Source organism: Trachypithecus francoisi, unplaced genomic scaffold, assembly GCF_009764315.1.
Source record: "Trachypithecus francoisi isolate TF-2019V2 unplaced genomic scaffold, Tfra_2.0 Lachesis_group21, whole genome shotgun sequence".
Lineage (NCBI taxonomy): Eukaryota > Metazoa > Chordata > Mammalia > Primates > Cercopithecidae > Trachypithecus > Trachypithecus francoisi.
In genome coordinates this window covers 55824355-55838068 of record NW_022681467.1, presented here as the reverse complement: position 1 = coordinate 55838068, position 13714 = coordinate 55824355, and the positions used below count along the sequence as shown (strand labels likewise).

The 13714-nt window shown below is 45.1% G+C and overlaps 1 protein-coding gene across 1 annotated transcript in view; it reads right to left on the bottom strand.

Annotated features, from left to right (window-relative positions):
* The window catches only part of CDH26 (cadherin 26), a 60757-nt gene that overhangs the window by 9780 nt on the left and 37263 nt on the right, over positions 1–13714 (bottom strand). Inside the window, 7 exon segments of the mRNA XM_033186945.1 lie at positions 1045–1122; positions 3963–4093; positions 4666–4887; positions 6231–6470; positions 8190–8332; positions 11232–11491; positions 12749–12934. Coding sequence (XP_033042836.1) covers positions 1045–1122; positions 3963–4093; positions 4666–4887; positions 6231–6470; positions 8190–8332; positions 11232–11491; positions 12749–12934 — 1260 coding nt within the window.

Here is a 13714-nt window from a genome sequence, read left to right as displayed (position 1 = left end):
CTAGAAGGCGGAGGCTTTAGTTTCCCCCACTGTAAAACAGGGAAGCAAGATTGTCCCCACCACACACACACCCCTATGGGTTCTGGTGAAAATTCAATGAGATGAGGCATGCAAAGTGCATAGTGTGCCCTTCAGGGCAACGCCTAGGCCTCTAGAAGTTTGCAGACTGGCTCAGAGGAAGGAAAGAGAAGGCTCCCACCAGCCCAGGAGGCAAGTTTGTAGGAACTAGAAAAGGGACGCCCTTCCCCCAGGAGCAGGGATTAATGGTCAGAATGCACAGCGGACCCAGCCCTGCTCACGGCCCTGGCCAGGCACGTGCTCATTTATGGCAATCCTGGGTCAACTTTGTTTTCAAAGTAGGGGACACCTACTACTTATGGAATGGAAGATTTAGCTACTTGGGAAACAATTTTAAATAACACTGATTTGCATGGTGAGAAAATTATTCCCTTTCTAATTCTGTTTCCACACCCTAATGACATCCAGGAGGAAGTGTCACTCTGGTGCTAGCCTGGCTTCCATGCTCTGCCTTCCTTGCAGAGGGGCCCCAGGCCTTCGGCAGTGACATCGTCCACCCAGTCATTGTGCCCTACTTCTTTCATGGCTATTTTCGCACTTGCCTGCTCTTTATACAAGTAAAACTGTGTTTTCATTTACAGTTGAAATATAAAGTTTCCTACTTAAATAAATGTACTTAATGTGGACACAAGCCCATTTTAAGAAAAAAGTGTCTTAAGAAATACATAGTCCAAGTGCCATATGCATATGGCAAAAAATCACCATATGGCACTGGACACAGTGATATCTGGAAGCACTGGGTCATCTGACGCCATAGCAAAGATGAAGGAACTTGGCCACAGAAAGGCAAGGGTGTGTTAGGCTAAGGGAACCATGGGGCTTTGCAGGTGGGGGCTGGGGTTGCTGACTTGCAGAAGGACCTCCCTGGATGTGGCAGTGGGAGGAGCATCCCAGGTGTTCCTTGTGAGGGAAACTATCAGGAAAGTCACTGCTCTGAAATCCAGAAGCAAGTAAGGAGCAAGTGACCTTAGCTCCCTCCTTGGGTCCTGCTGCAGCTATGCAGACGAGCAGAGCCGGCCTCTGGCCTTCAGCATCTGACCATGTCTGTAGAACGAAGAGAAAGAACTATGACAAGGACTGAAATCACAGATAGCAGAAACAAAAGCAGAAAGAAAGGAATGACATTTTCTCCAAAACACGTTGTATCTATGCCCTCACAGAAGTCCAGACCGTAAAAAATACACCTCTCCTGTAAATCTAGATGACTTATGTGGGAAAAGAATGTTATTTCTGTTTGCCTTTTGTAATTGCTCGCTAGGAGGTTGAGCTTCTCGTGGTTCAGTGTTCCGTGTAAACTGATGGTAAAAGGCTCGTTTCAGGAGCCCTCAGAATTGAAAAGCTTGTCTTTTTCTAGGGCTCATAGTGATGGCTCTTGGGGTCACCACTGTTGCACGGTATTCTGTGCATTGTCCCATTCATTTACCAACCAACACATATGTCCACTGAGGGAATCAGGTTGATGGATGCTGGATTTCTGTTGGCCAAGGGCTCTTAGCTTCCCCACATGCAGGGAAGGCATCTATGCAGTTCCACAGATCATCACCATCAGACAGCATCCCTATAGTTTAGCAGCAGAATGTGACAACATGTGTGCACCTAGTGATGATGTCTTGTGTAGAGTTTTCCCAAGAGCACACAATGTTCCTGGTGAGTGGATGTGCAATGTAGGCTGGTATCTTTGTGTAAGATGGATAGAGGGATAATGCACCTAGAGATGGCCTTATTTACCAAGGTTACAAAGACATAATCAGTAATTACTGCGAATAATGCTAATATTGGCAGCCACCCTGTATTGCATGACTGTTAGTACTGAAAATTTGACATGTGTTATTTGATTAAAGTGTCCAACAAACTTAGGAGATGGAAGACTATCAAGTTCACTTTGTATATGAAAGTCAGAATCAGTTAGATTACGTAACTGACCAATCACAGATTTGGAATCTACACTCAGGTCTGTTGAATCCCACTTCTCAGAGCCCTAAGATACTGAAGCAGGAATGGAGATGTGCCTTTAGTTGTGAATGGGAAACAAGAGGAAGATTTGTTGGTACAAGAAGAGAACAGAGCCCCTTGCCCAGCATGAGGTTCTCTTGTCCCGCTGGCATAGCTGGTCTTTGACCAGTGCCACCATGTCATTAAGCCCTCTCCAACCCTCCTGGTCTTAGCATCACAAGGGCCAAGGTTCCTTTCCACTCACACTGCTTCTACAGCTGCTTCCTCTTTTCCAAGAGACAATCACAAAGCTGCTGGGAAAGAAGGGTAACCAGGGCATCCCCACTGTCCCTTCCATCTCAGCTACAACTTGAACCAATGCTCAGGAAGTGCGACATTCCTGCCAGTCTCCTCCAAGCTCAGCAGCTTTCACTCTCTCCTGCCAAGGAGGAGACTGAAGCAAGCCCCTGGGCCTGGGAACCATTTCTGTTTCCCTTCGTGGTTGAGCCTCTGAGCCACTGGAACTGTCCAAGGCAAGAAATTCTACTGTTACACAAAGACTGCTGTTTGTCCAGATGGTTTTCTTCTTAAAATTACACAACAAATCAAGTTTGCTGCTGCTCTCACATTTGGGATAGGGAGATTCCTTCCAGGGGACTTCACAATCTGGAGAGCTTGGACCTTGCTCCTGTTTCCTCACCCAGGAAGGGCTCACAGGAGGGTGCACAGGCACGTACCTGCCAGAGGAGCCTAACCTTCCTTCACACTGCAGGGAAGACAAAATGCAAAGAACCCTGGGAGCCTTAGGCGAACACCAGCTTCTTCAATCACATATTTTTGAGAAACTCTCTAATTACATGAGCATCACATCAAAGTTCATTGGAATATCTTTTCCCTAAAGTGTCTCACTTCATTCAACAAGTCTCTCCCTTCCAGGAAAAAACCACTGGGGAGGTGTAAGATGGGGTGACCGAATCCTCTGTGTGTGTTTCCTTTTGACAATTCTTTTGCGTTCATTTTCTAAATCAACCACTTAATTCTAGATGTGAAGACAAACAGGAGAGCTCACAACGCTTTCATCTCTTTGTCTGTCTAACCCCAGCCCAGAGTTGCTGCAAGGGTGACTAAGATAACGTAGGACCCATTTCAGAAGCAGTCGGTTTGAAAAACCAGTGGCCATTGGCCAGTTACTTTATATGGCTCTGCCTTGTGTTAGGTGACTTCATGTGTCAGGTACCTTAAAAGAGGATGTGTTAGACATCCTCTTTGATCCACAACCTATCTGAGAATTTGACTTTATTATCCCAGTTCACAGATGAGGATGTAGGGTTAAATGATGAAGCTAAAGAGATGTGAAGGCAGAAATAGAGCCCAGGCCTTGTACCTCCAAGTGCAGTGAGCTTTCTGGTTGGCCTCTGCCGGACAATGGTAGAAGAGCAGGTTCTGCCATGATCTACCGAAAGCCATGGACAAGAAGCCAGCTCAGACTCATCTAACCAGTGAGCCTAACACAATCGCATTTAGGGAATGACTACCTAATAAAAATCACTTTTTCCCTAAGCACAGTTTCTCAAACTTAGCACTTAGGAGACTGGGGCAGATAATTCTCTGTGGTAGAGACTGTCTTGTGTGTTGTAGGATATTTAGCAGCATCTCTGACCTCAACCCACTAGACACCAGTAGCACTCCTAACTGTGACCATCAAAACTGTCTCCAGGCATTGACGAATATCCCCTGTGGGGCAAAATTGCTCATGGTTGAGAATCATTGATCTAAAACAATAAATTCATTTATCTGAGTTAGTTTTTGAAAGAATTTTTTCCCACCTGCTACTGAAACATGGGTAAGAGTGAACAATTAAGAGGTGGTACAGTGGGTGAAAAAACACATGCTATATGTCTGTGTATTATTGAATTCCTTGCCATAAGACACAAAGCATGACATTCCACTACCTGGGCTGAAGTGGCTTTGCTCTCCTCATTATACATGACCAGTGTTTGGTAGCCTTCATCATTGGATATAGAGCATCCATGCCTCTTAGGTTCAAGCACAAAATAGCGTCGCAACAGGAAAAGCAGAGCCACTGTGATAAGACAAAGGGAAAACAGATTAGACAAGCTCACCCATATCAGAGGTTTCATGAGGATCTTATTCTGTTTATTTATAACTCAGTCATGAACTGGCAAGGTCAAACTGCATCTTTGTCATCTGTATAGCTCTAAAGTTTAGCACAGTTCCGGGATACAACTAGATGCTACGTAACTGTTTGTTGAATTAATCAATAATACTATCTGGCCAGTAATATTGTATTGTTTCTTGGAAAAGCTGCTTTCTTATTAGCCTTGCCAAGTCCAGGAGCCTGGACATCTGTACATTGCTGTCTCCATGGTTATTACAAAGGACCACTCCTTGACTATGTTTACCGATGGATTCCATTGTGAGTACAGGCTGCTTTTGCTGGCCAGGGATCGTGCCTGGCCAACATGGCAACCTCTGATCTGCATCTAGGAGCGTTGAGTACACCCAGAAGTCATTCTCAAAGCCATTCCACCAATCCTGCCATCGGCTGTCCCCTACCCCAGCAAACCCCATACCCTTGGCCTATTGCCTAGGGAGAGGAGCCAGAGTCCCAGGATACCCCTACAGACCACTGACCTGCCAGAGCCACAAATGCTGCACAGACAGGGGACAGGGCCCCCACAAGAAGCCCCACTCCTGCATCTGCGTGCTCCACACACGTGAACCCACTGGCACAGGGGCAGATCCTTACACGGACAGTTTGCTTCTGGGAAAGTCCCTGTTTGTCTCCAGTGAAGAGTGGCACCAAGTAATTACCACGTGGCAGGCTTCTCAAGGTTAAAAGTTCAACTGACTGACCTGCAAAGGGAAAAAGAACATGGCATGCATTGACTCACTCATCTGCTCATCTGCTCAATGCACGCTTACTAAATGCCCTGCACGGGCCAAGCTCTATATGAAAGTAAGCCAACTGCAGAGTTAGAGGGAGGGGTCCCCAAGGGCACCCTCACTTCTGACACCAACTGCAAGTTCATGGATTCCCAAGACCACCCTCAGGTTCAACAATTCTCTAGAAAGACTCACAGGACACACTGAAAGTTGTTACAGCGATGGTGCCGTTTTTTACGAGGAAAAGATACAGATGAAAATCAGACAAGGAAAGAGGCACCTAGGGCAGAGTCCAGAAAAGCACCAATGGCACAGCTTCTCATCATCCTCTCCTGAGAAGCCAGGTCAGCATCAGTGAGGGACAGCACACATGGGATGCTGCAGTCAGGGACATTCACCTGAGCCTCAGGCTCCAGTGTCCTCGTGGGGCTTGGTCAGGCAACCTGGTGGGCCTCCCAGGTGGGCGGCCTCAGTCTCCAACCTCTCTGGTAGTCGACTGACACTATGTGACTAGAAGTCCCCAATCTAAATCACATTGCCCCATCCGGCTCAGCTCAAGACACCCAGGTAAAGAGACACTGGTATCAGACATGATATCCCAATAGAGATCACCCAGACCCCAAGGACAAAGACCAGACCTCTCTTTGGGCAAGGCGAAGTTCTTTACCATACACTCCAGGTCTGAGAACTACCAACATGAGCACACAGTTTCAGCTGAAACCGTGCCACAGTCTACAGATGCCATGGCTAGAGGCACAGAGGAGAGTGTTGGCAGGGGGGCCAGTTGCTTTTAACCTGCTCAGCAAGTTCATCTTCTGATAACAGTGCCCCAGTGTTTCTTTAGGGAAGCCCACACTTCCCGAATTCTCAGTATGAATCAGGAGAGGCTGAGCCCAGATCCCAACAAGGTCCAGGTGTGGGCTGGGAACCAGTCAATCAGCACGTCTGCCCTCCTAAGTCCCACCTACAGTGATTGACAGAGCAGCTGACCCAGGTCAAACTGTGACATCAATCCTGGAGCTTCCCGGGAAACACGCTTCTTGCCAGATGTTAGGATATGTCTTAGGGACTCCCAGCAGCCTCCTACCCCCTGATGAGGAGAGTTTCCTAAAAAATGAAGGAACCTAGAGAGAAGCAGACCATGTGTGGGAAGGTGGCTGCCAGGGATATCCTTTGCGCACCTAGAGCCAGCTCTGCCAGAACACAGACTTCTCTGGCTTTTTAAGCTAATAAAGTCCTTTTTTGCCTAAAACTGTTTGAATTGGATGTCTGTCATTTTCCACTCTTTGCCCGTGACCAGTACAAAAACTCACCCCAATTTTTCCCCAACTTCCATGTGTCCTCTGTGTTTCCCCGGGTGTTGTCCAATTCAAATGTAAATGGATCAGAGAAGGGCTCCAGGTCCGGATCCTCTGCCTCGATGTGGAGGGGCTGATGCACGGCAGACTCACAGACCTCCACGTAGCGGGAATGTGGCCAGAGAGTCGGGGCGTGGTCATTGATGTCAGACAGGAAGAGCATTAGGGTCCCTGTAGCAGTCTGCGGGGGGAAGCCTTGTACGGGGAGGAAGTTTCAGGAGTTAGTTATCTCGTGCACACAGAGCCCTGGAGAATGAGCACTCTCCATCTCTCAGAAAACAAATATTCCTGAAATACTAGAACAGTTTCCCTTTCAAATCATAACTCTCCTGGCACGCATGTGATGATCTGTTTTCCTGCTTTTATGAACATTCAGAATATCTGGGTAAGGTAAGCTAATAAAGCACTTACCACCTCAAATCATTTGTAGAACAAGGTAGAATGTGGCATCGTTAAACAAACAAAAGGTCAATCAATGGTGCCAGGCGTCAAGGATGGGTGGGGTGGAGGAAAATGGGTGTGACTAAAGAAGGCCCCATGGGGGTCCCTAAGGAGAGGCAAATGCGCTGCGTCTCCGTGTTGATGTCCTGGTTACGAGATTACACTGTAGTCCTGCAAGGTGTTGCCCCTGGGGGAAACTGGCAAAGGATACTCAGGATCCACTAGATTATTTCTCAAAACTGCAAGTGAATCTACAATTATCTAAAAGGACTTTTTCTAATTAAAAAAGTGGCAATCATCAATTCACCACTGCAAATACATGGAGCCAACCTAAGTGCCCATTGACCAATGAGTGGATAAAGACAATGTGGCATATGTATAATACGGAATACTACTCATCCATAAAAAAGAATGAAATAATTTTTTTTGCAGCAACTTGGATAGAGCTGGAGACCATTCTTCTAAGTGAGTAACTCAGGAATAGAAAACCAAATACTGTATGTTCTCACTTATAAGTGGGAGCTAAGCACGTGATATAATGAACTCTGGAGACTCAGAAGCAGGGGAGGAGGGAGCCAAGGGATAAGAAACCTCACACTGGATACAATGTACACTACTCAGGTGACCAGTGCACTAAAATCTTAGACTTCACCACTGCATAATTCATCTACGTAACCAAAAACCACTTGTACCCCAAAAGCTTTTGAAATACGAAAAGCAAAAAATAAACGAAAAAAAAAAGAGTACCAATCATAAAATCATCCATAACAGAATGAGGGAGCCCTGAAACACCGGCCCCACTTTTTCTCCACCCTTAATACTGATTAGGAACCCGTGTTTCCTATCTCCATTGCCTCCCACCCCCAACATTCCACTAGGTAATTACAGAGTGGAACGTACAGCAACGTATCACTTGGAGCTTGGGTTTTAGTTCACAGACTTTCTTAAATACAATGTTAAAGTTATTTGAACATTTTTATTTCTTCAACTTTGTTTTGGTGTGTTTAAAGATTCAGCCTTAGGAGAGCGTAGAGAAATGTGCTGAAACATGCTCATAAAACCACCCACCCTGGTTTATGACAAATGTGTCCCTTACAGTCCCATTTACCTGAGCTCGTATGCCATCCCAAGCACAGGGAAGCTGTGCTAAATATTTATCACACACCATCGGCTTTGACAAAGAGCTCAAGAGTTAGCTCATGAACAGATGAAAAAGATGTTGGGTTTGATTGCAGCCTCCTTGCTGGTTTAATTGCCTCTTCTGAATGAATACTGCCCTCTTTCGATGGTATTGGTCCCTTGTTTACCATTTCAAGAATTACTACCAAAAATAATCACCAGCATGGATGCAGAGTGATAACAAGGTTTATTTTATCCTTTTCTCCGCTGTGCTGAAAGACTCTCACCAGGATTATTTTCCCGCAGGAAGCAAGCATGAGCATTTTATTTTTCCAATATTGGGTAAACACTCACCATCATCAACAGTGTGAACGATGATTATATAAAAACTGTCATTGACATGAGGGGATTCTCGGTCAATTGGCTCCATGGTGGTGACCACTCCAGAGTTTTCATCTACGCTGACCCAGTTTGCTGGGTCATGAACCAGTTTATATCTTGTAGAAGGAAAACGGACAGCAATTTTTAAAATTAAAAACTTACATCAAAAGATGTAAAAAGTTACATGAAAAAACAAAATATGTCATAGAAACACTATTTCTACCACAAGTAATTTGAGAAATTCTAAGAGAAATTAAACTATGAGTGCTAAATTCACAAACGGAATGGAGGCGCAGGGAGGACAGCCTAAAGACGCTCCTAAGTCTGTGGAATCGACATTCACCGGAACACCAACTGTCCCCCTCCTTGTTGGACTGAACATAGTTTTGTCTGCCGTGGGGAAATGTTTCATCCTGGAAAGGAACTCATCTTCAGTTGCCTGTAGATGATGGTAGCTTAGTGTGAAAAACCAAGCTGCCCTTGCAACAGAAGCCTAGGACTTTACCCCAGGGGTTTCCCTTTGCAGAAGAGCCCCAGCGGTTCACAGGTGGGTAACCCTGTTCCTCAAAGTGGTCTTCTACATCCCCGTCACCTATGTGAACCTGACACCGCTTTAAGGGGTGGGCCATGCCAAACCCTCCAGGATTCCTAAGAGCTGCCAGCCATCGTATGGCATGCTTTGCAACCTTACTAGGTTGCCAACCACAGCTACCTGCTGTGGCCCCACAGTAGGAACATTCTGGACTCAGGCAAACAACAACAAAAAGTGCAGGTCCCAGAAAGGTGCAGAGAGGGGAAGTTTCTCCTTACGCTTTTCCTTCATCCTCTGGGCAAATGTTTTTCAAAGGATCAGCAAGGATTCCTCTCTCATGTTGGGTGGGTCAGTTTTTAAAGGGATTGAAGCTTTTTGTGCACTGCTTCACCTCTTAGGGAAAGTTCCAGAAATTCCTTAGAAGCACTGTGATTTTGCAATGTTTACAAATGAGGGGAAGAAACTCAGAGTTCCTCTGTGGATTTTCTCAGGCCAAAAGGCAGCTCCCTCAGCTAATGCAGATGAAGCAGAACTAGAGGAAACCAGAGCTGCCCCCCACCCAGATCATGCCTCCACCCTGTCACAAAAGACACTCACCCTGCCTCCTGGACAAAGCCATATTGAGGCTATAACGATGGACTGTTTAGTTCTTGATTTCAGCACAACCCAAACATTTACTGAGACCTACATATGAGCCAACCATCCCCAAGAGACAGGAAGACAGCAGCGAATTAGGAAAGGCTCCTATCAGTGGTGCCAAAGGGAGCCCCAACCAGCATCACGGGCATCCCTGGGAGCTTCTTAGAAATGCAAATCTCAGTCCTGGCCCCAGATCTCTCAATCAAATTCTAGGGGTGGGTTGGAAACCAGCCTGGCCAACATGGTGAAACCCCATCTCTATTAAAAATACAAAAATTAGCCAGACATGGCAGCACATGCCTGTAGTCCCAGCTACTCAGGAGACTGAGGCAGGAGAATCACGAGAACCTGGGAGGTGAAGGTTGAAGTGAGTCGAGATTATGCCACTGCCCTCCAGCCTGGGTGACAGAGAAAGACACTGTCTCAATAAAAGAAAAGAAATTCTACGGGTGGGGCCCAGCAATCTGCATTTTAACAAATTCCACCAGAGATTGATACACACTATAGTTTGACAGCTACTTCTTAAGAGCCATGCTAACTCAAGGTGCACCATTGTGCACCAGAAGGGGTCTGTGAGCTGTTGGTTGGCTGCTCATAATGAGATAACTGCAAAAATGAAGGGCAAATGTTGAGAAGCTCTTAGAGTTGTCAGCATTGCTGTGCCCCTCTAGTGCATGATAATTTTTCTAGTAATTGAATTTCATTATATTTTGCAAACTTATCAATCCATAATGAATTAGAAATTAAAAAAAAAAATCTAGCCTTTCCCAACAGATAATTTGAGAAGGGTTGCTGTAAGGGGAGGAATCTCACACTGAAGTGTGGACAGGGGCCACGCAAGCATGAGAAATGAGTGAAGCTGGTGGAATGGAGTCTGGGGTCAACTGCTGAGCTCGACCTGGAGAGAGAAGGGGCATGACTCATGGTCCCATTCTGTCCCCATGATCATGGTCTCATGGAACACAGACCCAAAAATGCCAAATTATTTCATTTCTTCAAGAACATCAGGAGATTCAGGCCATAGGCTACCCAAGTGCCCATCGATGGATGAGCAGATAAGCAAAAATGTGTCAATACCACACATGTTTACTCAGCATCAAAAAGGAAGGTCATTCTGATACACGCTAAACATGCATGAACTTTGAGGACATTATACAGAGTGAAATAAGCCAGTCACCTAAAGACAAATATCGTATGATTCTACTTTGACGACCTGGAGTCGTCAAATTCAGACAGACAAAAAGTCGAATGGTGGGGGCCAGGGCTGGAGAAGGGGGAATGAGGAATGAGTGGTTAATGGAGACAGAGCTTCTGTTTTGCCAGATGAAAAGAGCTCCGGAGATGGATGGAGGTGATGGCTGCGCGACGTTGTGAATGCACTTACTGCCAAAGACCCGTACCCTTACAAATGGCTAAAATGGTAAATTTGATGTATATTTTACCACAATTTACCAAAAAAAAACCAAAACAAACAAACAAAAAAACCTTACTTTTGTTGCCTAGAAGCAAGAGAGGTACTGGTTTATAACTTCTGGTACAGAGCAGGGAGACAGACAAATATAACGAATTATTCTCACACAAAGGAAAGAATACAAAAGGAACACATGGAAAATGCAAAGGAAAACCAACACATGAGTTCTCCTGGTGGGGTCAGAAAAAGCTATGGATGGAAGACGACATTTAACCCAGCCAGTGGTCATGCACTGTGGCTTCTTGTATTTTCATCACCGAGACTGAGGCAACCTTGTGAACACGTCCAAGGAGTTGGTTTTCTAACAGGAGCCCTCTTGGTTATGTGGCTATTTCTACTTAAACAACTGCCCTTCCTGGCCCTCTCTTCTCACCTTATCTGGCTGTCTGGATCCGCGGCATTAAAAGTTCCCAACAGGGTCCCAGGCCCGGCACCCTCGTTTTTACTGACAATGAAACTCTGGGGGTGAAAGGTTGGTGGGTCATTGGCGTCTGTCACCTGCACACTCACAGTGGCGCTTGCTGCTGCTTTCCTTGGTGGCTGAAGCTTTCCTCTCTTGCAGAAGAAGAGCCTCTCCTCATTCTCTACGGCAACGACGAGGCTTCGCGCTGGGCGAGTCTCATAATCTAAAGGCTGGAACCCCAGAGAGAGGATATCATTAGCACCTGCTGCTCCTCTGGCCAGAGGAAGCCCAGCACCGAGTCATCATTGCGAACTCAGAGCTTGTGGCTTTTGCACTTCATTTATTATTTACGTTGTCTTTGATAATGATCAAAAGACAGTCTTCAGCTCATTTTCAAATCATTTATGGAGTTCTTTTCTCTTTTATTTTCCCCTCCTCTTCTGCTGGTTGAAAAGAGCCACCATCCTTCAGAGGGTAATGAAAAATGCAACAAAAACCATAGCCTAATGAAACATTAATGAGACAACCATGCTGCAAAAAAAATCAGGGGAACTTAGGGAAATATAGATATTAATGATCATAGTGATTGAGGGTACAAAGTGGTCAGTTGACTTAAAAGGATTAAAAGGCTAGGAATATTTTGAAAATTCAACCCCAGGCATCTGGTGCAACGTCTACAGAGCCTTGGTATTCATAGCATGGTCCGCAGGCCATCAGCATCCCCTGGGAGTTGGTCAAATGGGCAGGTGAATCTTGGGCCCTGCACCAGACCTGCTGACTCAGGTCTGCCTTGTGCCCAGGTGACTCACCTGCACTGCACTGCACTAGAGGCCTTGGTCACTCTAGGTCCAGTTGTGAGCAATGAAGACAGAGGCACTGGGGTCAGACTACCCCAGTGGGATCCTCCACTCCACCCCTCAAGCTGTGTGGCTTTGTGTAAAGGACCTAACCCCTCTGGGCTTTGGTTTCCTAATCAGTAAATGAGACTAATACTTTCTTCCAGGCCAGCTTCTCCATTAGGCACAGTGCCAGAGGCTCTCCATACTCTTAGGGACCACACAGATGCACTCCCATTTGTTTTAAACTTTAAAAGTCTTAAACGTTGAAAATTCAGACGAACAGAAAGAACTTTTAGTGTCGAAGAAAATAGTTTCATTTTCTTAATCACATCTGAAAAAGAATAATCATTTTAAGGCCTATGTAAATCTATTATGTTATGCCTACAACAACAAAAAATTAAATGGTGAAGTATTAAGTCATATCAGAATAAGTTTTATTATTGATATTATTTTGGTAGAAGGAGTCCTCAGCCCATACACAGAAGTGGCACTGAAACCCTGCCTTCCTTGCCTGGTGACACATGGTACGTAATGGTCTCAGCACCTAGCATCCACGGGCGTTAGCTCCTAGTTCATTCTGAGTGATCCTACAGAAGAGGTCTCAGCGTCTGCCACCACCTGGTTGGTACATCACTGGTATGGTGTTACCTTGATAACATTTAATATCCCTTCGTTGGTCTCAGGGTCAGTCGAAATGTCAAAATGTCCTTCTTCGTTGCCATGCAATATGTTGAATTTTGCTCTCCAAGCTGATGTAAATGCAGAATCTCCATCTTGAACCAGGAGACGCACCACGCCCTTGCTGACTCGGCCTTCAGGAATCTGAATCTTATACTGAAAGAGGCAATCATCATGTGCATGTCATGGAGACAAAAACACAATTGAAAAGGAAAGCAGAGAGGAAGAAGGCAGAGACGCAGAGAGAGAGCGAGAGAGAGAAGGAGAAAGAAAATTTCCTCATCATAACGTCCTGGATATTCCTCATGCTGCTGAACCTGTCCTAAGGGATTTGCAACCTGCCTGTTACAGCAGAAGGTGCATCCGTTGGAATATCTGCCCCTCCTACCTGTGACTTGCTAAATAATTTTTAAAGTACTCTTAAATCCAACTCAATGCCCTATTTTTTCTAAGAATTTTAAAAATAATAATACCCAATCCTAGTTTATGCTCTCTAAAAATCCTAGCTCTTCCCCTAAAATAGGACACTTGCGGTTATTCAGATTAATGTGATTGTTTTTCTAACACATGTAGATCTTCGAAATAGCTTGTTATTCAATATTTTGGGAGACAATGTTTCTAGACAAGCACTTCAAAATAACAGGGTATATTTTTTTCCAGCGTATTTTTAGAGCATTGGTTTTCACCAAGCCAGGAAAAGATTTTGAAACAAGGTTCAAGCATAATATTATTTTGTAGTTATTATATACCTCTGGTGAGGTGCTTTGGTTTGCAAACATTTCACTTTGGTTTATACAGGTTTTTTTTTTTTCTAATTAAATGACACCTTTTAAAAATAATTGTTTGCATCATTTATTCAACAACAGCTTCTGTGTACCATATTCCATTTCAGATGCCGTGAACAAGACGGGCAAAAATTCCGTCCTTGATGGAGCT